Below are 27,020 nucleotides of genomic sequence, written 5' to 3'. Positions count from 1 at the left end.
TAATTAAGATGCAAATTTAAATCCTAGATATGCATTTGAAAAATGATTCCAGAGCTCATGATTTTCAAAGTCCAAGATCGATATCTCAGATACTCAGGATTTGAGATTTTAACAATAATATTACTACTTAAAACATTTCTGTAATCTCAGCACTTCGGGAGACTAAGGCAGGAGGATCACTTGAAGCCAGAAGTTTAAAACCAGCCTGGGCAACAAAGCAAAACCCTGTCTTTACACATTTTCTTAAACATTTCACATTTTTGTAATTGCTAACATCTAAATCACACTAATATTTTACAATGAAAAATTATGATCAAGTTGTACTCATCACATTGTTCATATTTTTCAGCACATCTCAAAAACTTTTAAAAAATGGGATTAGTCAAATGGCTAATAAAAGCTAGCTAAGATTTAGAACTTATCTCCTTAAAAGGAAGAGGAAATATGCAGGGGCCATCCCTAAGCAGTAAATTTGTAGAGTTTCAGGGTTAGGAATGAAAATATTTTTTATTTAAAGGTTAAATTAAGAAGTTGGTTAATGGGTACAAAAATGCAAAGTTCTAGGATTTGACAGAACAGTAGGGAAATTTTAGTTAACAATAAATCATATTCAAAATAGCTAGAAGAGCAGAATTTTAATGTTCCCAACATAAAGAAAAATGTTTGAAGTAATAGATATCTCAATTACACTGACTTAATAATTACACATTATATACATGTATTAAAATATCACATGTACGCCCCAAATATGACAACTATGATATAGCAATTAAAAAAGATACCAAGAATTTCTGCTTACATGAAGTCCTAAACATTTCTTTTAACCTAAGTTTCTAGCTTATGTGTTCTGTATGTCCAATATCAAATTTCTCTTCATAAGCATGGGGGGCATCCCTATAAGTTTTCTGACTTACCTTACTATTGAAAATGGAGCTTGTAGTTACCTGATCATGTTTTGGTTAAGACGCTCTTTGTGAAATAGTTTAAATGGAGCAAACAATGACTTGTGAGGAATAGACTGTGAGATTATATAAAAATCTGTATCATAAGTATTTTAACGTTCTGATGAATCATATTTTAAATCAGTTCAACACTTTTGTCTTTGAGTAGTCTCAGCTTGAGTAAGAATGGAATTACGTTAAGATTAGAAAAGGAAGAAATTCACTTTGAGGTCCCTTTTACCTTTGGAACCATCCTTAAGCCCCTGTGCTTTTCTGAGTTTTCTGGTTATTTTCCTGGCCTTACAGAAATCTGTGTTTATTTTCAGTTTTTAAACATTTCCAATAAATCCTGAATTTTCTGAGCTTCCAGTGACATTCTCTTGCATAGGAGCAAACAAGAGTGGAGGAGTAACTGGCTTTGTAGAAAAGGCTACTGGGCTCCTTCACTGTAAATTCAGGTGATTCTAGGCCTACCCTTCTATATATAATGATTCATGCCTTCTCTAGATCATCTCTAGATTTGTTTTTAAAGTTATTTACTACTCGGCCCTGACTCTAAGTCATCAATCACCTGCCAGTAGGAGAGGAAAGGGGGAAGTGAGAACTTCAAGAGAACTGACAAGAAATATGCCACAAGTTCTTTGGAAACTCTTTGTACACACCATATTGTGGAATAGGGATTTGTCCAATGCTGCAGGCTTGGAGGAAAGTTGCAGGTACATTTTAACTTTGTGCAGTACTTAGTCACAGAATGAGATGTAGTGAATTCAGAAGTATCTCCCTAATGATATCTCCATTGGTTGTTAAAACAAAATTCCTGGAGGGCTCCAGCGTTTCAAAGCAGAAAGCATGACAAGTATTAATTTTCAGCCTTTAGCCATCCATGTGTAACATGTCACAAAATCCTCTGTCTAGTGGTCTGTTAAAGTGTTTTCTGCATGGTTTTATATCTCAACGTGCACAAAAGAACTGGTTGTCTATCAATCTTTGGTAGCCCACAATCTGTAGTCTGGTATCAGCTACTTCCCCCTCACTTTTGATATTTAGCTTACTAGAGTTCATATATGTAATTTCCAGGAACCCTAGGGTGGTTTGAATTTAAAAAAAACTTCTAATTGGTCAGTGATTTTTCTATCTTTTTTTTCCTTGCCACTTCTTGAAGGTAGAGGAAGAAAATCCAGCATAGCACAGGAAGAATTCACTTGTAGTTTTTTTTTGCAAGTTTTGCATATTGCTTATTTCTGAAACCTACTTTCTTTCTTTCTTTGTTTTTTTGAGACAGAGTCTTGTTCTGTCGCCCAGGCTGGAGTGCACAATCTCAGCTCACTGCAACCTCCGCCTCCCAGGTCCAAGCAATTCTCTGCTTCAGCCTCCTGAGTAGCTGGGATTACAGGTGCCCACCCCCACACCTGGCTAATTTTTGTATTTTTAGTAGAGATAGAGTTTCACCATCTTGGCCAGGCTGGTCTTGAACTCCTGACCTCGTGATCCACCCGCCTTGGCCTCCCAAAGTGCTGGGATTACAGGCACCAGCTACTGCTCCCAGCCCTATTTCTGAAATGTTCTAAATGTGCAGTCAAATAACAAAGGGTTCATGGTGAACATTCTCTTGATCAAAACAAAAACAAAGACAGATAATATCAACTGGACTATTTGCCCTTTGGCATGCCCTGTGCTAGCATTTTATTTCATGTGACCAAACTCCTGTGAAGTAGGTACTGCCACGATTCCCTCTTAATGAAGCAGGAACTGAAATGGGGCACTAAGTAGCTTATCTAAGGTCATCTAGCTTGGGAATAGAGGAGATTCTGTCTGTCCCATGCTGTTTTCTTTAGCTGCAAAGAGTCTTCTTCAAAAACAAGCTGTGAAGTCTCATAAATTGACATTTACTTAAACACCGCATTTTGAATGGATGTGGGATGTGTTTATTTTTTATTTTTTTACTTTTGAGTGGAGTTTTGCTCTTGGTTGCCCAGGCTGGAGTGCACTGGCACAATCTCAGCTCACCGCAACCTCTGCCTCCTGGGTTCATGTGATTCTCCTGCCTCAGCCTCCCGAGTAACTGGAATTACAGGCATGTGCCACCATGCCTGGCTAATTTTGTATTTTTAGTGGAGACAGGGTTTCTCCATGTTGGTCAGGCTGGTCTCGAACTTCCGACCTCAGGTGATCTATCCACCTCCACCTCCCAAAGAGCTGGAATTATAGGTGTGAGCCATCGTGTTGGGCTGGATATGTTTATTTTTGTTCCTTACTTTATCCTGAAAAATCTGAGAGTAAAGGATTGAGAAACTGTAAGTTCACTGGAATTAAAAGTAAAAGGATGAGTTGTCGCTGACTTAGCAGGAGAGGGAAGCAGAAACCCAAGTGCCTATAGAGAGTGAATCAAACAGGAAGGATGCTAAGCAGAGCAGCAGAAACCTTGCTCACTAGATTCTTCTGAAGGTGGGGAAGAGGAAAGGATCTAATACAAGAAGACTGGCTGCAAGTCTGTAGGAGGCAGCTGGCTCCCTTCCCTCGTTTCTCGTAGGTAGTCCACCATTCCTCCTCTAGTACTCTAGATTATGGGAAGCTCACTTGATGGAGACTGAGAGTCAAAGGGTTTCAAACGTGTGAACACCTTGCACAGCAGAATGAACAGGTAAGAGAAGAGGGTAAAAATGGGTGTAAGGAATGAGATGAATGTCTGTGTCTACTAAATGATGAAAGCCAACCACCTTCCCCTACTCAGCCTCCAAATGCTGTCTGCCAAGCATGCTACCTGCCCCCCAGCCACCCCCACCGTTCCAAGGAAGGTGGCCGAATGTCTTTCTTTCTGGAGAAACTGATTCACCCAAGACCTGCAGATGTTGGCATCTTGGGGCTTTTCCCAATCCTAGGGTAAAGCCTGCCCACTGACACATTCCAGCTAAGCATATAGTTTCCCATTAACTTGCTGGTGCCAAAGATCATGCTTTCCATGTTTACGGAAAGCCTTGAACATGAAATTTAGTCCAAATATACACACAGAAAAAAAAGTGATTTTAAAAAATAGAGACAATGCCGGGAACAGGGGAAAACCAAAACAAAATGACAGTAACAATAGGCTCCCTTCCTCCCAAATCCAATGATTAATATTAATATGAGACAAGGGACATTACTGCATTCACGAGATAGCACAGGACGCCATGAAAGAATTTAGAGAGTGAGAAAGAACTCTTGGGAATTAAAAATACAATAGCAGAAATCACAGATTCAGCAGAAGGATTGGAAGTTATTAGCATTATAATACAAGTTTCTGAAAGAGAGAACATGGAAAATGGAGAAGAAATTTAAAAATAAGATAAGAAAATTTTCAGAATGTATATACATGAGTGTTTTCATATTGAAAGGGCCCACTATTTTCTACAATTTCTGACAAATATTACATATCATCACAAAATTTCAAAGCACCAGGGGTGAAGAGATATTTTCAGAATGAAATAAAATCAGTCATATACAGGATCAGAAACCAGACTGGCACTGAATTTTGCTATAATAACTCTAGAAACTAGAATCTGAAGCAATTCCTTCAACGTTCTTAGGAAAAAATCCCATACTCTTAAACATAGCTAGATGGTCAATTTAGTGTGAGGCTAGAATAAAGACATTTTTCAGACAAGCAGGTTCTAGAAACTTAATGTGGTCTGTACACTATCTTTGGAAGCTACTGGAGAATGTGCTTCTGGTAAATGAGACAGTAAAATGAAAAGTGCTTACTCATGTAATCAGATACCACCTGTACCCCAATAACTTATGGAAAAATAAGAAAATTAAAAAAAATATAAATAAAAGGCATCCAATAGGAAAAAAAGAATTCAAACAATCTCTTTTCGCTAATTATATGATTCTATACCTAGGAATCTCCTAAAGACCCCACCAAAAGGCTACTAGAATTGATAAACAATTTTAGGAAGGTTTCAGGATATAAAATCAATACAGGTATTGATCGACTTACCACCTATGCAACTTACGACCATTCAACTTTATGACCACAATCGCTAGCCATGACTGCTCCGTGTCTGGTAGCGCAAACATTGCCCAGCTGGGCGTACGACAGTGCGGACCAGCTTCCGGCAGCACTACCATCTGCGTGTGCACCATTTCAACTGTACATATAGCCTACTCAACTTACTACCAAATCGTGTTATGACCAGCCCGCAGTCCCGACCGTGGTCGTAAGTCGAGCACTAGCTGTATACAAAAATCTATACACTAGTAATGTCCACACTAAAAGTCAAATGAAGAACACAATCCAATTTACAATATCCACAAAGAAAATAAAATACCTAGGATTGCAACTAACCAAGGAGGTGAAAGATGTCTACAAGAACTATAAAACACTGCTGAAAGAAATCAGAGACAACACAAATAAATGAAAAAACATCAATGCTAATGGATTGTAAGGATCAATATTGTTAAAATACTCATACTGCCCAAAGCAATTTATAAATTCAATGCTATTCCCATCAAACTACTACTGTCATTCTTCACAGCATTAGGGAAAAAACTATTCTAAAATTAATACGGAACCAAAAAAGAACCCAAATAGTCAAAGCAATCCTAAACAAACAAACAAAAAACAAAGTTGGAGGTATCACATTAGTCAACTTCAAGCTATACTATTAGGCTACGGTAACCAAAACAGCATGATACTGGTACAGACACAAACACCTAAACCAATGAAACAAAATAGAAACCTCAGAAATAAAGCTGCACACAACCATCTGATCTTTGACAAGGCTGACAAAAACAAGCAATGGGGAGAGGACTCCCTATTTAATAAATGGTGCTGGGATAGCTGGTTAGCCATATGCAAAAGAATAAAACTAAACCCTTACCTTTTACCATAAACAAAAATTAATTCAAGATAGATTAAAGATTTAAATGTAAGACTTCAAACTATAACAATCCTAGGAAATAACCTTCTTGACATCAGCACTGGCAAATAATTTTTGGTGAAGTCCCCAAAAGCAACTGCAACAAAAACAAAAATTGACAAGTGGGATTGAATTAAACTAAAGAACTTCTGCACAGCAAAATAAACTATCAACAATGTAAACAGACAACCTACAGAATGGGAGAAAATATTAGCAAACTATGTACCAAAGTTCTCATGTCCAGAGCCTATCAGGAACTTAAATTACCAAATAAAAAACAATCCCATTAAAAAAATGGGCAAAGGACATGAACAGACACTTCTTTACAAGCAGGCAACAAACCTATGAAAAAATGCTCATCATCACTAATCATCAGAGAAATGAAAATCAAAACCATGATAAGATACCATCTGACACCAGCACTATTCAAAAGTCAAAAAATAGCAGATGCTGGCCAGGCTGTAGAAAAAAGAGAATGCTTATATACTGTTGGTGGGAATGTAAATTAGTTCAGCCCCTGAGAAAAGCAGTTTGGAAATTTCTCAAAGAACTTAAAACAGAGCTACCATGCAACCCAGCAATCCCACTACTCGGTATATACCCAAAGGAAAAGAGATCATTATACAAAGAAGACACGCGCATTGTATGTTAATTGTAGCACTATTCATGGTGGCACAGATATAAAATCAACCTAGGAGCCCATCAGCAATCAACTAGATAAAGACAATGTTGTACACATACATCATTTAATATTGTGCAGCCATATAAAAGAATGAAATCATGTACTTTGCAGCAATATGGATGGAGCTGGAGGCCATAATCCTAAGGAAACTAATACAGGGACAGAAAACCAAATACTGCATGTTCTCAAGAGCTAAACATTGAGTACACATGGACATAAACATGGAAATGGCACACACTGCAGACTCCTGGAGGAGGAAGGAAAGGGGAAGGCTATGTGTTGCAAAACTACCTACTGGGTACTACGTTCACTTCCTGGGTATATCCATGTAACAAACCCACACATGTATCCTCTAGATCTAAAATAAAAGTTGAATTTTCTTAAAAAAATAGGACAGCATCTCATCAGCCTGAAGGATAGACTCTTTGTGACCTCTCAAAGTGTCTACTGAACCCTGGGCTGGGTGTGGTGGCTCATGCCTATAATCTCAACACTTTGGAAGGCTAAGGCAAGAGGATCACATGAGGCCAGGAGTTTGAAACCAGCCTGGGCAACAAAGCAAGACCCTGTGTCTACAAGAAAGAAAAAAAAGTTAGCTAGGCATGGGCAACAGAGTGAGACCCTGTCTCAAGGAAGAAAATAATTAAAAATGTCTGCTGAGCACAAGGTGTATCACACCTTAAAGAAGAGAGCATGATCCAAGATGCCTGATCACTAGCAGCTTGGGATTGTGGCTCCCAGTGAAAGCGCAGAGAACGAGAGGATGCCACACTTTCAGACGAATTTTTGTTGCTCATACACCAGGAGATTCCCAGCCAAGGAGCCCCACGGGTCGCCAGCACGTCTCTTGTGGCCGGCGAGGCGGTTTTGCCTTGGTGCGGTGGTTCTTGATGCAGAGTCAGAGAAGCACCATCAATCTTAATGCTGCTGTTTTAGCTGGCGCAGTGGGTTGCTAAGATTCCGGCGCTGGGAATCAACAAGTTGGACGTCCACTCAGAAACCCAATTATAAAGACGGTAATTATAAAGACCACAGATGGATAAATCTACAACGAAGGGAAGAAAACAGCCTAAAAAGGCTGAGAATATCCAAAATCAGAACACCTCTCCCTCTACAGGGGATCACAGTTCCTCATCAGGAACAAGGCCTGAGGGAGAATGACTGTGTTCCATTAACAGAAGCAGGCTTCAAAAAGTGGATAATAAGAAACTTATGTGAGTTAAAAGAACTTGTTCTAACCCAATGCAAAGAAACTAAGAACTCTGAAAAAAGGTTTAATGAAATGTTAACAAGAATACACAATTTAGAGAGGAAATAAATAAGTGAATTAATGGAGCTGAAAAACACAACACGAGAACTTCGCGAAGTATGCACAAGTTTTAACAGCCGACTTGATCAAGCAAAAGAAAGGATATCAGAGGTCAAAGACCAACTTAATGAAATAAAACGAGAAGACAAGATTAGAGAAAAAAGGATAAGGAACGAGCAAAGTCTCCAAGAAATATGGGACTATGTGAAAAGACCTAATCTACGTTTGATAGGTGTGCCGTTTTGAATGTGACGAAGAGAATGAATCCAAGCTGGAAAATGTGCTTCAGGATATTATCCAGGAAAACTTTCCCAACCTAGCAAGGCAGGCCAATATTCGAGTCCAGGTAATACAGAGAACACTACAAAGATATTCCTTAAGAAGACCCACCTCAAGGCACATAATCATCAGATTCACCAGGGTTGAAATGAAGGAGAAAATATTAAGGGCAGCCAGAGAGAAAGGTCAGGTTACCCACAAAGGGAAGCCCATCAGACTTACAGCAGATCTCTCGGCAGAAACCCTTCGGGGGGGTCGCGAGGTGAGGGGTTCTATTCAACATCCTTAAAGAAAAGAACTTTCTTTTTTTTTTTTTTTCCCCATTTATTTATTTTATTGCATTTTAGGTTTTGGGGTACATGTGAAGAACATGCAAAATTGTTGCATAGGAACACACGTGGCAGTGTGATTTACTGCCTTCCTCCCCATCACCTACATCTGGCATTTCTTCCCTTGCTATCTCTCCCCAGCTTCCCACCCCCCACCGTCCCTCCCCTATTTCCCCCCAACTGACCCCAGTGTGTAGTGCTCCCCTCCCTGTGTCCATGTGTTCTCATTGTTTAACACCCGCCTATGAGTGAGAACATGCGGTGTTTGATCTTCTGCTCTTCTGTCAGTTTGCTGAGAATGATGGTTTCCAGGTTCATCCATGTCCCTACAAAGGACACAAACTCATCGTTTTTGATGGCTGCATAATATTCCATGGTGTATATGTGCCACATTTTCCCTATCCAGTCTATCATCGATGGGCATTTGGGTTGGTTCCAGGTCTTTGCTATTGTAAACAGTGCTGCAATGAACATTCGTGTGCATGTGTCCTTATAGTAGAACGATTTGTAATCCTTTGGATATATACCCAGTAATGGGATTGCTGGGTCAAATGGAATTTCTATTTCTATGTCCTTGAGGAATCGCCACACTGTCTTCCACAATGGTTGAACTAATTTACACTCCCACCAACAATGTAAAAGTGTTCCTATTTCTCCACATCCTCTCCAGCATCTGTTGTCTCCAGATTTTTTAATGATCGCCATTCTAACTGGCGTGAGATGGTATCTCAATGTAGTTTTGATTTGCATTTCTCTGATGACGAGTGATGATGAGCATTTTTTCATATGTTTGTTGGCCTCATGTATGTCTTCTTTTGTAAAGTGTCTGTTCATATCCTTTGCCCACTTTTGAATGGGCTTGTTAGTTTTTTTCTTGTAAATCTGTTTTAGTTCTTTGTAAATTTTGGATATCAGCCCTTTGTCAGATGGGTAAACTGCAAAAATTTTTTCCCAATCTGTTGGTTGCCGATTCACTCTAATGATTGTTTCTTTTGCTGTGCAGAAGCTGTGGAGTTTGATTAGGTCCCATTTGTCTATTTTGGCTTTTGTTGTCAATGCTTTTGGTGTTTTAGTCATGAAGTCCTTGCCTACACCTATGTCCTGAATGGTTTTGCCTAGATTTTCTTCTAGGGTTTTTATGGTGTTAGGTCTTATGTTTAAGTCTTTAATCCATCTGGAGTTAATTTTAGTGTAAGGTGTCAGGAAGGGGTCCAGTTTCTGCTTTCTGCACATGGCTAGCCAGCTTTCCCAACATCATTTATTGAACAGGGAATCCTTTCCCCATTGCTTGTTTTTGACTGGTTTGTCAAAGATCAGATGGTTGTAGATATGTTGTGTTGCCTCCGAGACCTCTGTTCTGTTCCATTGGTCTATATCTCTGCTTTGGTACCAGTACCATGCTGTTTTGATTACTGTAGCCTTGTAGTATAGTTTGAAGTCTGGTAGTGTGATGCCCCCCGCTTTGTTCTTTTTGCTTAGAATTGACTTGGCTATGCGGGCTCTCTTTTGGTTCCATATGAAGTTTAAGGTGGTTTTTTCCAGTTCTGCAAAGAAGGTCATTGGTAGCTTGATGGGGATAGCATTGAATCTGTAGATTACTTTGGGCAGTATGGCCATTTTCACGATATTGATTCTTCCTAACCATGAACATGGAATGTTTCTCCATCTGTTTGTGTCCTCTCTTATTTCGTTGAGCAGTGGCTTGTAGTTCTCCTTGAATAGGTCCTAAGAAAAGAACTTTCAACCCAGAATTTCACATCCAGCCAAACTAAGCTTCATAAGCGAAGGAAAAATAAAATTTTTTGTGAACAAGCAAGCACTCAGAGATTTCATCATCACCAGGCCTGCTTTACAAAAGCTTCTGAAAGAAGCTTAGAAAGGAACAACTACACATAGAAAGGAACAGCCAGTATCAGCCTTTCTAAAAAATACCAAAAAGTAAAGAGCATCAACATAATGAAGAATTTACATCAACTAATGGGCAAAACAGCCAGCTAACATTAAATGGCAGTATTAAACTCACATATATTATTATTAAGTTTCCCAATAATAGTGGAAGACTTCAACATCAATATTAGACAGATCAATGAGACAGAAAATTAACGACATCCAGGACTTGAACTCAGACCCGGAACAAGTAAACTTAATTAACATTTATAGAACTCTACCCTTTAAATACACAAAATACGCACTCTTATCAGTACCATATCATACCTACTTACAGGATTAAATGAAATATTGGTTGGCTGCTTGTTTGTTATTTTTTTCATGTTTTCATTATTAAGCAGTTATAGGAATACCCATTTTTAGACTGCATTCTAGCCCAGGCAATAAAGCAACACCCCCATTCTCTCTCCCTCTTCCTCTTTCTTCCTCTCCTTCATTCTTTTTTTTTCTGTTATTATTCTTTTTCTTTCTAAATAAATAAATAAATAAAATAATAAATAAATAAATAAAAAGAAGAGAGCATGAATGATCCTGGAGTAATAAAGTGAACACTTCATAAAAAAAGGCAACATGTATTATTACAATGCAAAATAAGCAAAATGCAAGTGTCTCTCTAGGTGATACGTTGATGAAAATGGGGTCCTCAGCGTAAATCAACCTTTCAAGTTACAGGAACTTGAGGACTCATCTAATTCCTTCTAGAAACTTCTGACAATTTTTGGTAGAAATAAAAAATTAATATTTCTCTCCAGTAAGAAAGCAATACAGTATCATGAAGTCTTAATTATGACAATAACCACATATATTTCTGCTTTTCAGGGATAGAATAATTACAGCAAACATGAAGTGAAACTCTTGCTGCTGTTGTAGAATGCTTTATCATCAGTAATCTTCTCCTATCTGTGTAAAATTGTTTGTGATAGAATAAAAATACACTAAATATGTCACATTTGAGTTAGAGGACACCCTTTGAAGAAAGCAGTGGCTATGAAGGCAAGGAAGGCACATAAAGACAGTCATCTGGAACAAGAATTTGCCCATGTAACTAGCACTATTTGGAAGACTAAGCTACAAACTCTATTTGAGAAATTAAAGAGAACAAAATATATTGTTATTTTTCACTGCATTGTACCGAATGCACCTTTTATGGCTTTTGGAGTTTTTTATTTCAAACATTATTGAGCTTAATGATACATCCCTGAAACAGGATGGTATATGAACTGTTTTAACACAGAGAGAAACAAGGAAAAGAAAATATCTGTGGTCTTTCCAGAAATCTTTTACAACTTTCCATTTAATGGTAATTGCTAGGAAAGCAGAAGTTTGAAATTGTAGCTGAGACATATAATTACCCATTTTTGACCTATTTATAAACTTCTCTGAGCAAAAAGAATAGTCAGTGGCTACACCTACTCTTTTCCGTTCTTGACATACAAAGTGAAGCGAAAATACTTGGAGAGTCATTCAACTGTTAGTCATCCAATTGTTTTACTAGCTTCACATCAAGCTGGAGTCCCTCAAATGCTACCTACTGTGGATAGCAGTACATTTAAATAACAAAACAGACCAGGAGAACATTGTGAAAATGGAGCAGAGCACTGAGCAGAGCAGATATTCCCAGGGCTTCAGAATGGTGTAGAGCAGTGAGCTCTAGGAAAATACAGTAGGAAGGCAGATATAGAAATTAAGTTAATGTACATATTTATGAAGGCATTTCTTTTGAGCATCATAAAAAACCCTTGCAGTGAGTGTGATCCTCACAACAGCCTTGGGCAAGAGGAGCTGGTATCATCCTACCAGGGAATCTTTGTATCTAGAAGTTAGAAGGCATGGAACTGGCGTACTCTATAGCAAAGTCTGAAGTTCTGATTGTAATTATGGCTTCTCTTTGCATAATGAAACAAAGATGTGTGTTTAAATTGACATGTGATTTATCCAGTCAACTTATTTTAGAAAAATCTACACATTTGACTGGATCAGTTTGTATGTGCATCATTCTTAAAATCAAATGACATACTATCTAATTCCTTGCCACATATGGAAAAGGTTTTTTTTTTTTTTTTTTTTTTTTTTTGAGACAGAGTCTTGTTGTGTCTCCAGGTGCCAGGCTGGAGTGCAGTGGCGCGACCTTGGCTCACTGCAACCTCCGCCTCCCGGGTTCAATCAATTCTCCCGCCTCAGCCTCCTGAGTAGCTGGGACCACAGGGGCATGCCACCACGCCCAGCTAATTTTTGTATTCTTTAAGTAGAAATAGGGTTTCACCATGGTCTCGATCTCTTGACCTTTTGATCTGCCTGCCTCGGCCTCCCAAAGTGCTGGGATTATAGGCATGAGGGTTTTCTTTCTTTTTAAATGGTGGTTTGCAGCCTCCATCCCCCCGTCACCTGCACTATGTATTTCTCCTAATGTTATCCCTCCCCAATCTCCCCACCCTCGCTATCCCTTCCCTAGTCCCCTACCCCCCCCCAACAAACCCTAGTGTGTGATGTTCTTCTCCCTGTGTCCATGTGTTCTCACTGTTCAACACCCACTTAAGAATGAGAACATGCCGTATTTGGTTTTCTGTTCTCGTGTCAGTTTGCTGAGAATGATGGTTTCCAGATTCATCCATGTCCCTGCAAACGACATGAACTCATCCTTTTTTATGGCTGCATAGTATTCCATGGTGTATATGTGCCACATTTTCTTTATCCAGTCTATCATTGATGGGCAGTTGGGTTGGTTCCAGGTCTTTGCTATTGTAAACAGTGTCACAATGAACATATGTGTGCACGCGTCTTTATAACAGAATGATTTATAATCCTGCTAATGAAGGACCTTTTCAAGAACTACAAACCACTGCTTAGGGAAATAAGAGAGGACACAAAAAGATGGAAAAACATTCCATGCTTATGGTTAAGAAGAATCAATATCGTGAAAATGGCCATACTGACCAAAGTAATTGATAGATTCAATGCTATCCCCATCAAGCTACCACTGACCTTCTTCACAGAACTGGAAAAAACTACCTTAAACTTCATATGGAACCAAAAATGAGCCTACATAGTCAAGACAATCCTAAGCAAAAAGGACAATGCTGGAGTTATCATGCTACCTGATTTCAAACTATATTACAAGGCTACAGTAATCAAAACAGCATGGTACTGGTACCAAAACAAGAGATATGGACCAATGGAACAGAACAGAGGCCTCAGAAGTAATGCCACACACCTACAACCACCTGATCTTTGACAAAGCTGACAAAAACAAGCAATGGGGAAAGGATTCCTTGTTTAATAAATGGTGTTGGGAAAACTGGAAAAGGTTTTTTAAAAACCATGTTGACTCCACTGTCATCCATGCGGTTTGTGCAGTCATCACTTTAGTCAAGTAAGGAAACAGTCACTCTTGGATTTGTTGAGAAAATGAACTGTCTGGTTTTACACTTGTCATAGAAACTAGTTAAAATAAACCTCCCTGTTACTAATGTTCTTACTATTAGGTGATGTATTAGTGTGAATGAAAAACTCACACATTTGCAGAAAAAATAAATAAATGGTAAATAATTGGCAACCTAATGTATTTCTGCCTAAAGTAGACAAAAATAAATTCTCTAGTAGTGAAAGTTGTAGACATAAAATGAAATTAAATAAATGTGAATTAGAAAGTCATTAGTTGAGAACAATCATTTAAAAATACCCCAATTAGGAAATGGGCTTGTTCAATAAAAACCCAACTCAAGGTTGTACTTAGAGGTCAGTAACCACAAAATGGATCAAGGTGCTGCCCTGTAACTGACATAAATAGGATGCTAAAAAACATGTAGGAATTATATTGGAAATGGCTCTATTGGCTTCCAACTACAAGTAATCTTAGTTACTCTTCATGAAATAGCAGCAAGCGATCCTCAGGACAATGCTTTTGTACCCAGCATCAGACGGCATAGAGTAGTGCACTCTAGCACAACACAGTGCAAATGCCAACACAGAATTTCTCTATCTGCCCTAGCATCTAGAGGTTTACAGTGGAAAGCTCTGCACTGTAGCTTTCTTCCTTCTCATCTTCCTTCTGCAATTCTCCCTTGAAGTCCCCTTCCTAGATCTCTTCTATTGCCTATGGGATTCCCTGACCGTTTGTCACCAAACTCTCTGCTTCCTCAAACCTTTTCCTTGGAAATGCTTTGTCTTAACTAAAATCTGGCTGTCCCTGCTGTTGTCTCCAACCTCCTCAGTATCATTCTGAGCAAGGAGCATTCTGTAGGGTCTTTGTTTCCCAAGACAACTCTCAGAAGAGTTTTGCCATCATTACGAAATATCTGCTCCTCTTTTGAAGTCTGGGTACTCCACCTACAGTCATTCTCTATTCCCTGCTTGTCACCAACAACCTTGGTCATTTCCTCACTTTTCTCAATGACTTGACTATTTAGCATTTGGTTTTCTGCCATCACCTTTGGCTACCACTCATGTTAATGTTCCTTCTAACATCCTGGCTTCATGGTTCCCTCACCACTTCCTCTGCTCTTGCAACCTCAACTTCCACTTAAACTACCCACTCAAACAGATACATCTTGCATTCTTTTCTCACTTGGAAAGAGTTTAATATTTTGAACTTTCAGAATTATCTCTTTGATCACAACTACTGCTCCCTCTCCATATTTTCTCATCTGACACTCCCCATTTTCATTGTTGTTGTAACTTTAACTTTCTTGATTCCTTTCTCTTTTCTCCTCAAGCCTTAATCTGGTTGAATCTGCTTCCTTTTCTGAGCCTACACACTGATTGGCTGATAATCTCAGTGATATTTCTCAAGGATCATCTAATTAAATACCACACATCCCCACTGTGCTAGTACTGCCGATGACAGATGTCCAGTTTTTACCTTCACAGTGCTCATTATTGCTGAAATAAAGTCATGAAACTATGCTCACTGAATTGAATGTGGGTTTACGCTCTTGGAACTCAAATGGGTTCTCATGATTGCTAGGAAATATACACATTCCTTTCTTTGTTGTCTTTGTCTCTCAAGGCTCTCCTCCACCTTTTTCATGCTTCATAATATTACCCACAGTTACCACAACTGTCCTTCCTCTTTCAGCAGACATTTTCACATACTTTCCTGACATTATTATTTGAATTGGCTTCGTCACATCTTTTCTCCTTCACCATTGTCTCTGAGGGTAAAGTTTTCATCCTACTTTCTGTGGAAGGCCTTGCATGGATTATACTGTAAATGTTGGTCTTTTAAAGTATTTGGTTAACTTTTAGCTTTAAAATTGGCCAGGTGTGGTGGCTCACGTCTGCAATCCCAACACTTTGGCAGGCCAAGGCAGGCAGATTGATTGAAACCAGGCTGGGCAACAATGGCAAAACTCCATCTCTACAGAAAACTTAAAAATTAGCCGAGTGTGGTGTTGCACTGGTGTAGTCCCAGCTACTTCAGAGGCTGAGGCAGGAGGATCACCTGAGCCCAGGGAGGTCAAGGTTTCAATGAGCTGTGATCAGACCACTGCACTCCAGCCTGAGTGGCAGAGTGAGACCCTGTCTTGAAAACATATACATCCATCTATACATAAATAGCTTATTCATATGATATTCATTTAAACACCTGAGATGTACAATTAAAGGGATAAGAGTTTTGTTTGGTGGAGGCAGGTGTTGTTGGAAGACAGTGTTTGTAGAGGAGAAAAGTTATTTTGGAATGTAGGACATTTTCTGCGGAAGGCTTCCTAGGAAGATTTCTAAAAATCCAGATGGAATCCTGAAGGTCACTGGTTTCTAGAAGGAGCTCCAACAGGGGAGGTGAGAACATTCAGTGCCAGAGCATTCCATTTCCAAATGTGCTCAAAATTAAGCTTACTTAGCAAGCAACTATTATTGCACAAGAAGCATCCATGAGGAAGAGTAAAATGAACTGAAGTTTAATGGAAGAAGGAGGATGGAAGAGAAAGGATCAAGAGCACCTATTTATTTTAAAATAATACTTTGTCATTATAAAAGTAAGCATTATTGTTGAAAAGTTGGAAAATCAAGAATAGCTAATGAGAAGATCTGCCCAAATTTTCAGCACTCAAGAACCATCAGTTACATGTTGGTGTGTTTTCTTCTAATATATATTTTAGTTGGTTAAAGTGTATCATTTTTTATTTTTTCATAAAATTGACATTAAGTTACATATGCCATTTTGTGTCTATTTGTCACTTACCACTATACTGTTAATATTTTCCATCAGATTCGTAGCTTTATGAGCATATTGTTCATATGTGGCTCCATCTTATCTCTGAGCTTAGCCACTCCCCCTTTAAAAATAAAAGGTCTCTATCCAGTAGGGACGACTATTTTCACCTTACTTTGTAATTACCAAAAGAGCTCTCATATACACTTAGGTATGATGAAATAGCTATGCTGAAGAAATATTGTTATTCCTTCATGCAAAACACTTAATATTTGAAATGGACACATGGTATTTCTTATGGATGACTGAGTATCACTTCAAACACAGATAGGGTATCTGCAAGTATTTCCAATTATATTTTAGACAGCAAGTAAGACTCCTAATCACAACAATGGAACTCAGCTTTCTTCTGGAAATAAAATTAAACATTACATTCACCGAGAGACTAGCACAGCAAAGCACAATTAGTCTAATATCTAAGAATGTGGCACTGTGTCAGAGCCAGTATTTACATTAAAAAATCATGAGGACGAATGCACCAGAATGTTATTTCTTAGTTAAAAAAGTTTTATACTTCAGGAAGCTCCTTGATTGGACTTGTCATTTTCAGGGAGGGGTTGTGTGCAAAGTGACGCAAGACCAACACTGCTAATGCAAATACCTTAGTGTGAATGAGTTTATAGGAGATGCCTTTCTCCTTAGGCAAGACTTATGGAACAATCAGCTATCTAAGGGTGGGAGTGAGAGAAAGGAGGAAGAGAAATGCAAATGCAAAGCCATCATCACATTGTATTTATCAAGAGTGCATATATGCATGGCCACGTACTGCAGAATTAGAACCACGACTGCTCCTAGGTTCCTTATCACCCTCCAATGCGTTTAGTGACTTGGCGCGTGTGTATAATTTTATAACAACAAACTGAAAAAAACAACTGCTTTCTGCTCTATCTTCCCTAATATTTTGAAGATCCCTCTGTTGCATACTTTATACATTCACCATTACTAAATTGGTTTTTGTGGATACTGAGAATCAATTAACCAGAAATGGAAGCCGGTGCATACTAAATCTTCAGAATCAAAAACGGAATGATGTATCTTCCAAACAGTAAAGTAGGAAAAGAGGGCATTTGGATTGGACTGAATCTAATTCAGGGATTGGCCATTCTTCTACCAAGTTTGTATGATGCTGAAAGATGTGAATTTTGTGTATATGTGTGTGCATGTGTACGTTCTTGCCAAAATCATCGTAGAGATAACCAGATTACAGATTATTCAAAGGTACTGCTCTTGTCTCTTTCATTTTTATGTTTTCAGCACCCCACATTACCCAACATTTTGCAGATGTTCAACTAACAGCGAGGAGATGAACAGTGTTCTACTACTCAGAATAGCAAAGGCATGGAATCAGTCTAATGCCAATCAATGGTAGACTGGATAAAGGAAATGTGGTACGTGTACACCACAGAATACTATGCACCCATGAAAAGGAACAAGATCATGTCCTTTGCAGCAACATGGATACAGCTGGAGGTCGTTATCCTAAGCAAACTAACACAGGAACAGAAAAACAAATACCACATATTCTTACTTAGAAGTGGGAACTTAACAACGAGAACATATGGAAACTAGGAGGAAAACAGACACTGAGGCCTGCTTGAGGGTAGAGAGTGGGAAGATCAGAAAAACTATCTATTGGGTACTATGCTTATTACCTGGGTGACAAACTTATCTGTATACCAAGCCCCCGTGACAGGCAGTCTATCTATATAACAAATGAGCACATGTATCCCTGGACCTAAAATACAAGTAAGAAAACCTTTTTTAAAGAATACTTTTGGCTGGGAGCAGTGGCTCACACCTGCAATTCCAGCACTTTGGGAAGCCAAGGCAGGCAGATCATCTGAGATCAGGAGTTCAAGACCAGCCTGGCCAACATGGTGAAACTCTGTCTCTACAAAAACACAAAAATTAGCCGGGCATCATGGTGGGTGCCTGTAATCCCAGCTACTTGGGAGGCTGAGACAGGAGAGTTGCTTGAACCAGGTAGGCGGAGGCTGCAGTGAGTTGAGATCACACCTTTGCACTCCAGCCTGGGTGACAGAGTGAGACTGTGTCTCAAAAAAAAAAAAAAAAAAAGAATACTTTTGATAATTACTTAAAAAAAGAATACTTTTGATAATGACTTAGAGCATTAAAAATTAGAATGGCAGCCGGGGCAGTGGTTTATACCTGTAATCCCAGTACTTTGGGAGGCTGAGGCAGGCAGATCACGAGGTCAGGAGTTCGAGACCAGCCTGACCAACATGGTGAAATCCTGTCTATATCAAAAATACAAAAATTAGCCAGGGTGGTGGTGCATGCCTATAGTCCCAGCTACTCAGAAGGCTGAGGCAAGAGAATCACTTGAACCCAGGAGGCGGAGGCTACAGTGAGCTAAGATTGTGCCATTGCACTGCAGCCTCGGCAACAGACCAAGACTCCATAGCAAAAAAAAAAAAAAAAAAAGAGAAAAATTAGATTAGCAACAATAGAGAAAGGAATTATTGATCATTTATACAACAAATATACACAATCACTTAAAAATCAGACTTTTTAATTATTGACATGAAACATCTCTAAAATCTACTGCTAAATAGAAAAGGCGAGGTGCAGAACAGTATATGTGGTATGTAGGCACTTGTCTAAAAATAAGAGAAAAAATACACATATATGTATACATTTGCTTGATAGCGATGTAAACAATCTCTGGTAGCATACACAGGACAGTGACAACTGGTTACTGAGTCTGAGAGGCAGACTTCACTGCCTATATTTCTTTATACTTTTAATTGTGACTGTATTACCTAGACAAAAAAGTTACAATTTAAATAGAAAAGAAATTAGAATAATGGCTAGCTAACTGAACATAAATGAAATTCCATGGAGATTACGGATGATTTAAGTCCACAGATTGCAGACATGTAAAAAATTAGAAATATTGGTTAAGGAAAAAAAAAGTGTGCTAGATTTTAAAATACATTTATGTACATTTAGTGATTACATTTCTTTGACCCTTTGTTACTTATTTTGCCCCAACTTGTTTTTGCTTACCTTCGCTTTGCCTTTTTAATTTTGTTTTGCTTTTCAATCAACCAGGTAAGGTGTATACTAGAATAGAACCTAGAAAACCATTTGTATTCTAATGTCAAACAGTAATGTAGCGAGATCTGACTAGGAGAGGTTAAAGACAGGATAACGTTCAGCTTTGTAAGTTCCGTTGCCAAAGCCACACGCTGGAGTTGCAGCTGCAGTCCAACATAAACAGGACAGGAAGGGAGTAGCACGGCAGCTCCTGGCCCTTCATCACACTTCTGGCATCTGATAGGGTGTTAACATGTCAAGTACACACACCTTGAAACAGCAGTTTGATCGCACTTGTGGCTAACTGATATGGCAAGTATGTACTAGAGAGTGAAAACGTCCTCCTGGTCCTTCCAAATGTCTCATTTTTCATAATGTTTTAAATGAAGATGCTAATCAAATGAGAACACAGAAGAAATGAGGAGTTGAAAGGATTCCCAAATTAAGTAACTTGGACAACATTTTCTAATATAATTCTGTCCCATGAGATTCCTATTTAATTCATACTCATTCAGTTTACAAGATAAATGATATCAGTTGGAAAAGTACTGTAATGTGGGAAAACTCTGGAGTTTGTGGGGTTTGAAAATAGAAGTTCTGTGGTATATTTAGGTGAAAGGCAGATCAGCCAACACAGTGGCTCACACCTCTAATCCCAGCACTTTGGGAGGCCGAGGTGGGTGCATCACCTGGGGTCAGGAGTTCAAGACCAGCCTGGCCAATATGGTAAAACTCTGTCTCTACTAAAAATAGCAAAATTAGCCAGGCACAGTGGCGTACACCTGTAATTTTAGCTAGTCAGGAGGCTGAGGTAGGAGAATCACTTGAACCCAGGAGCCGAAGGTTGCAGTGAGCCGAGATCATGCCACTGCACTCCAGCCTGGGTGACAGGGAAACTCTGTCTCAAAAAAAAAGAATGTTAGGTGGCAGATCAAATGGGGGTTGCTCTAAAGGTGGGAGATTTTTCTTTTGTTCTGCTTTTGCTTCATTCATTCAAACAATATTGTTCAGCATCTACTATTTGTCAGGCCTGTGCTAGGTCCTAGTGAAAGAAGAATGAAATAAGACAGGGTTCCCATTCTCAGAAAGCTAAGGCGGGGAGCAATTAAAAAAACAAAAAGCAAGTAACCGTCGGAAATAATTATGTGCTCTGTGGTAATTAATGAGGATGAGTTACTGGAACATGGCTGGTGGCTGCTTTAGACTGGGTGGTCAGGGAAGTGGTGACATTAAGCTGAGATTTGAAAGACAAGTAAGAGCCAGACATTAGAGGCAGAACATTCCAGGGAGCAGAACATTCCAGGCAAGGGAACAACTTGTACTTCAATTTGTGTCTAGGAGTGTGGAGGAAACCCATAAGGAACCTCCAAATATAGAAAACATGACACAGTGAAGTCACTAATAAGAGAATGATAAAGGCTGCTAATTTCTTCTCCTCTGTCTCTCAAACACACCATTTCATGAAATGATAGTTTCCTGATTTTCTGCAGTGCTTATTATTGCTTATTCAGATGTACTTTACTTTGTTAGCCTAGAACTGAACTGAGGTGATGATACAAATCCCTGACACCTTAATATGAATGAGTTTCTAGGATATGCCTTTCTCTCGAGACAGGATTTGCAGAACCATAGGCTATCTAAGGGTGGAAATGAGAGAAAGGAGAAAGAAAAAAGCAAAGGGTGTAATATGCAGTAATTTTGAAAAGGTTGATCAGCCTGAAATTGTTTTACTCTCTTGAGACAGAAAATCATAATACTGTTTCTTTAGAGACTGGGGTAAGAGAAAGTAGTAAGAATAGGAGCAAGGAGAGCTATTGATTTAACATGTAAACACCTAAACGTCATTTCATTATTATTCTCCCAGGCAAAAGTACACAGGCTTTTACAGCAATGCATATAATTTTGGCTCTAGAGTAACAAATAAGGATAATTTTATCCTCTGATCTGTCCTGGGGCAGGAGTGACATCACCCTTCAGTCATCTCCCTTTGGATTTGCCATTTTGCCCTTCTGCATGTTTCAAGTCCCTCCTTTCTCCCACAAGACAAAGGAAGGAGATAAAAAAGGAAGTAATAAAGGTGGTTTGAAAATAGCCTACTGTTATTTATATATTGTTTGGTCTGCTGCAGGAGGTGACATGACCATGCTTTTCTACATGCTTGGCAAATCGCCTACCAAATGTTGGCATCCACAGGTATCCCTCTAGAGCTTATTCCTAGGGATTCCAGGCATGTCCATGCTTTTCAAGGACTGTTATTTGGTAAAAATAAAGAGAAGCAGAGATTTTTCGCAGCGAGCCCTACCTTTATTTTGAATCTTCAAGGCATCATTTGTAGAGAGAGGGCAGCAAGGAACCAAGGAAAAGAATATGACAGTGGGTAAGTTAGGTTTACACTCATTCTCTCCTTTTTTTTCTCCTGTAAATACTATGACTTAAGCATTGTGTTGCTTCTTTTGTACTGTGATCGAAGATTATGAGTGTCAGCCACTGAGTTGCAGAAATAACTCTATTAATTTTTTCTTGTGCAGCGTTTACACTTCGCAGTCCCACAGCGGGTGGTAAGGCTTGTACAAATCCAGCGTGCAGGACATCTGGCACTCACCAAATGGCCTACATTTAATTATCTTCCGCTTATACTTGAGAGAGAGTGTTGGAAACAAAGACATTGGGTGATGTAGGTGCTGAAGTGGATGCCTCCACCATACTAAGCCAGGAAATCCCACTTTCTGAGAGGTGCCATGGACTCAGCTGGAGGTCTGAGATGGCTGACGATCTATTGGGGAGAACTTCTGTTGGATAATATAGGATGGGGGCTGGGCCTAGTTAGAGAAAAGAGTTCATGACATTTCTAGGTTTTTGTTTCATTTATTTTTTCCTTTTCCCACAATCAGTACTAGAGCTATTCAAGAAAGAAAAAAATGAAGAGATTTTTTTTTTTTTTTGAAAATGATCTTTTCCCCGCTGACACCTGACAAACCAAACGTCATTTTCAGATTCATTCATTGTGAGAGTAAATATTTTAGTTCCTATGATTTATGTCCTCCTACTTGTTCCCTATTAGTTTGTTTAAAATGATGAAGATGCACAAATGCCATAATGCTGCCAAATCTAAGCCTTTCCTTTTGGGAAAGAAAATCAAATCACAGGCTAAGGAAAAGAAGATTGGAGCAAACGACAGTTTCTCACTGCTGACCATCAGAGGCAAATAAAATCTCATCTTTTCCCCCAATGTATGAAAAGAAAAAAATGGATGCGTAAGGATTTTGCTTAGTAGTTACCTACAGTCATTCACAATCAATAACTCAGGTACTGTTGTAAATTATTTGTAGATGTCATTCAACAGCATTTCTCTATCAATAATACAACTTTGAAAACCCTGAATGAAACTGTTTCAGAAAAGGCTCTGATAGTACCCCATACCATATCACACCTTTCAGAGGGCTGGGTTAGAAGAAGGGAAGCACAGAGTATTAACTTTAATAGCCTCTGTATTGTTTGAATTGTCACATCAAGCATGCATTGATTTTGTAATAAAACAAACTCCAATAACATATTCTAAATCATAAGAAAATTTAAAAATATATATTTAAAAAACATCATCACATATTATTTTCTACCTAGTTAAATGGCAGGTAAATAGGCAATACAAAAAACAAAAATCAAGTGATGCCCTAAGAGTATGTTTAAATACACGAAGAATTAAAAAAAAGAAAACTGGTAAAATTCAGCACAAGTAAATGCTGTTAGGTTTTGCGTTTAGGTGTTCTGCTTTTTCCCTTAAATTACCTTTTGAAGGGAGAGTAACCCATTTTGGGCCTCCAACACTGAAGTCTATTTTTTCTGCATCTTATTTTATATTGAAAAATCTCACTCATAAGCAAATCTTGGTGTCACTCTTTAAACTTGTGCGTAAGCGATCATCCTCTTAATAAACACAAAGTTGTTTTATCTGTGCTCTGGATATTACATTGCCATCTACGCTGAAAGCTGCAGAGCTGTTGAAACTCCCGAGATAAGAAGGCCTGTAGATGTCCCTTAACAGCTCCTCATGTTTGCTCTCCTCTGATTTACATCCAATTTGTGATGGCCATTAGAGCAGATAGACTTTACTTAATCAAGAGCCCAGTCAAGTCCTAGTCATTAAACACATTTGCCCTTTCTCTCCCTGGAAAGCAGGTCCCTTGTTTCACTAAAAGCACTGCAGATACATATTCAAAATGCAAAAATGAAAGAAGTCAGCAATGACAATTCATTTTATGGGTTGCTGCTACAAGAGCGTAAATCTCTTTTAAGGCCACCATTTTTTAGCTCATTTTACCTGTCTGGCCTCTCAGTGGAGCTGGGGCATAGATATTAAACGTTCACCAGCACCTTTCACACTATTGTGTACAAACTTAGTGAGTAGCCCCACTGTCTTCAAAGAGAACCAGCACAGAATGCAAAATTAAGTAGAGGGTAGCAACAGATAGATTATTGAAACTGCAACACAAGACTGCCCAGAAGTCTAGTTTTATAAAATTGTCTGCCTATTTGTTAACTTAAGGTATTCTTTTGACTGCTTTTGTTATTTGATTAGTCTAATGTTGTTCATGAAATCACTTAGTAAACAACAAAGTGATGTACAAAGGTAAGGTGTCATTCTACTTCAAGTATCTGTTAAATTCTAACATTTCTAACAAATGAACTGATCACAGAGAGAAGAGAGTAGGCTATTCAATGCTAGGGAGATAAAGAAATACTCCTAAAGAGTCCCTTCGTGCCCCAAATCAAAAACATCAGATATGGGTTGAAAAAAAAAAGCGGGGGCGCTTTCCTAGGTTCTGGCACATACATTCTCATGGAAATGTGACCTCAGAGCGTACACTTACATTCACTATGACTCTTATATTTCCACTGACCTCTGGCAGGGCAGTAATTCAGGGTCTGTTGTGCTATGATAGAACCATTTGAGCTAATTTATTTCTGCCTCTCTCTGACATTGTAATGGCTCCATTTATAACAGCTCTCCACTGTGTGATGCCAATGGAAACAGCTCATGCAAGGTTTATCATCCTAAGAAAATAATGGACATCCACTGTGAAGATGGTATTCATGGAAATATGCAGTTCCACGGAATTCCAAGCCGAGTAGCCTGTGTTGTGAAGGGCGCTCTTCTTGCCGACAAGCCTGCTGACCTCCGCTTTCACTGCCTGCCAGAATCTGCACCGAGTCTCCAGCTCAGTTTTTAGTTTTTCCCTGCTTGTCTACTGATAGTTAATATTTAAAGTAATACATGTGAAGTACTTAGACTGATAGTTAATATTTACTGATAGTTAATATTTAAAGTAATACATGTGAAGTACTTAGACTCCCTTTTGGAAATGCTTTTAATAAAGGGCTCAAAGTAGATCCCCCTTTTCCCTGGCCTGCAGGGAGTGGCTACATCCTTGGCTGTATGTTGGAAGTCCACACCACACGCAGATATTTTCACATCCGTCAACAGTTACAGCTTTTAGCAAAGGGGAGATTTCACCAAACTTTTCATTTCCCTTCTGTATTTTTAGGTATCTTTTATCTTTTTGAAGGACACTGCTTGGCAGCAAGGTCACATGAGTCAAGGACAACTTGCCTGCACAAGCAGCAACTTGCCACATAGTTGAGTCCAGGCAAAAGTTTTTTTCTCATCAGAGAGGAAATTTAACAGGGGTATGGAAATTATTATAAAACCATTCAGAAATACTCACAGTTTTGGTTTGGCAAGCAGAGGTGGTGGCTCCTTAGTGGGTGAAAGCAGGACAGCTGGTGTTGGGAGAGATTTATGACTGTTAGCTTTGCCGTTAATCAGGCCATTTACTCCGTGGCTGGGATGGACTCCGTTCGATTCCCTCTCAGCAGAATTGAATTGCATTTGAAGGGCTGCCCTGCTCAGGCCTAACTCAGGGTTGTTCACCTTCTGGATCTCAGGTGGTTTCTTTGAAGCCAATTCAGAGGAACTTGTCTCCAAGATTGGAGGGGGAGGTGGAAAGTGTTGGAAGTGATCGTTGTTGGATTCTCCCATTGACTCATAACTACAGTTTTCAGTGTTGGCTAAGGAAGGGAAAAGAGAATAAAAACATAATAAGATGCTACTAGTTCAACAAGTGAATTCACACTGCTAGAGTCTTCCGAGAATCCCTGTGCTGCGTGAAGCTGTTAAAGAAGAGGTTGGTTCTGCTGCTCTCACCTGATGCAGAAGCACTGCCAGCTGGAGGGCCTCGCTCTTCCCAGCTTGCTTTGAATGAGTGCTACCGTTTCATTTCCTGACTGAGCCCACATGTGGGGAACCCAGCTACCGAATCATTAAAAATTTCAAACCAGAGCTAAAGATAGAACGTGGTTAAAAAAAAAAATGACAACACAAACAGCATCAACTAATAATGGTTTGTTCTCTCACATTTTGGTCCATGGGTTCAACTGAAATCCTAGCTGTCATTACTGAAATTGGCTCAAGCTGTAAAGGTTTTCAGTGGATATCCATCTAAAGCTAGGGAAGGGAAAGCTCTGAGTCCAAGTAAAATCTCAGAATCTCATAAAAATATTTTTTCCATATTAGATGATTGCCCAAACTATAACTCAGTGCAAAAGAGATTTTTATTTGTTCCCCTCAAAAGGCTGAAAGCATCTTGAGATCACATCTTTTTTAGATTCTGCACCTTGCCCAGAGCACAGAAGAGCTCCTGGCATGCACTTAAAAATGCTTATTGAGGTAAACAAAAAGCTCAAAAATAAAATATTTGTTGATCATGTTTGACCTACAGCGGATGTACCGCATAAACAAATGGAAAATATTACACACAAATTTTGCCACTCAGATCTATGGAGCCCAAGGTTTTGGCCATGTTGTTTGAGCACTGCACTATTGCTGTGGCCATTTGATGGGATAGTCTTCAAGCCAACTCAAAATCAAAACGCTGGGGTCCTCCTTGCTCTGTAACTCCTATCCTGACCCTTAGGTTTCTTTTAACATTTACAGTAGTCATTCATAGAAACCATTTTCCTATTGAAGGTGACCCTCCCATTTCTTTTCTTCATTAAGATGAACAAGCATTTACAATTACTCTAAGGTCCCGAAATAAGTTTTGGTTGTGTCTCTGCTGCCACCTAGCACCAAGTTCTTGCTCTTTTGAAGGAATCCAAGTACAATTCAGTTGTTCTCTCCAAGTCTGTATCATTCAACTCATGACCCATTGATTGATTCCCTACTCTGTACATAATGTGCCAGGCTTGGTCAAAAACATATTTTAAAAATATCTTTAAGATGAATGGCAGAGATGAGGCAATTAAAGTAAGCTAACCCTCATTAGTAACTGTAGAAAACAGTCAAATAAAAATAAAAGAAAAAGAAG

The 27,020-nt window shown here is 39.0% G+C and overlaps 1 protein-coding gene across 9 annotated transcripts in view; it reads right to left on the bottom strand.

The window, feature by feature from the left end:
- Positions 1-27,020, bottom strand: part of PALLD (palladin, cytoskeletal associated protein) — a 452,487-nt gene that overhangs the window by 186,408 nt on the left and 239,059 nt on the right. For all 9 annotated transcript variants that reach the window (XM_032298624.1, XM_032298625.1, XM_032298622.1 and 6 more), the window contains one exon: positions 25,380-25,722. In XM_032298624.1, the coding sequence (XP_032154515.1) occupies positions 25,380-25,722 (343 nt within the window). The remainder of the gene's footprint in view (positions 1-25,379; positions 25,723-27,020) is intronic.

This window comes from Sapajus apella, unplaced genomic scaffold (assembly GCF_009761245.1).
Source record: "Sapajus apella isolate SASKATOON/1434 unplaced genomic scaffold, GSC_monkey_1.0 scaffold39, whole genome shotgun sequence".
Lineage (NCBI taxonomy): Eukaryota > Metazoa > Chordata > Mammalia > Primates > Cebidae > Sapajus > Sapajus apella.
This window is presented reverse-complemented; position numbering and strand designations above follow the sequence as displayed.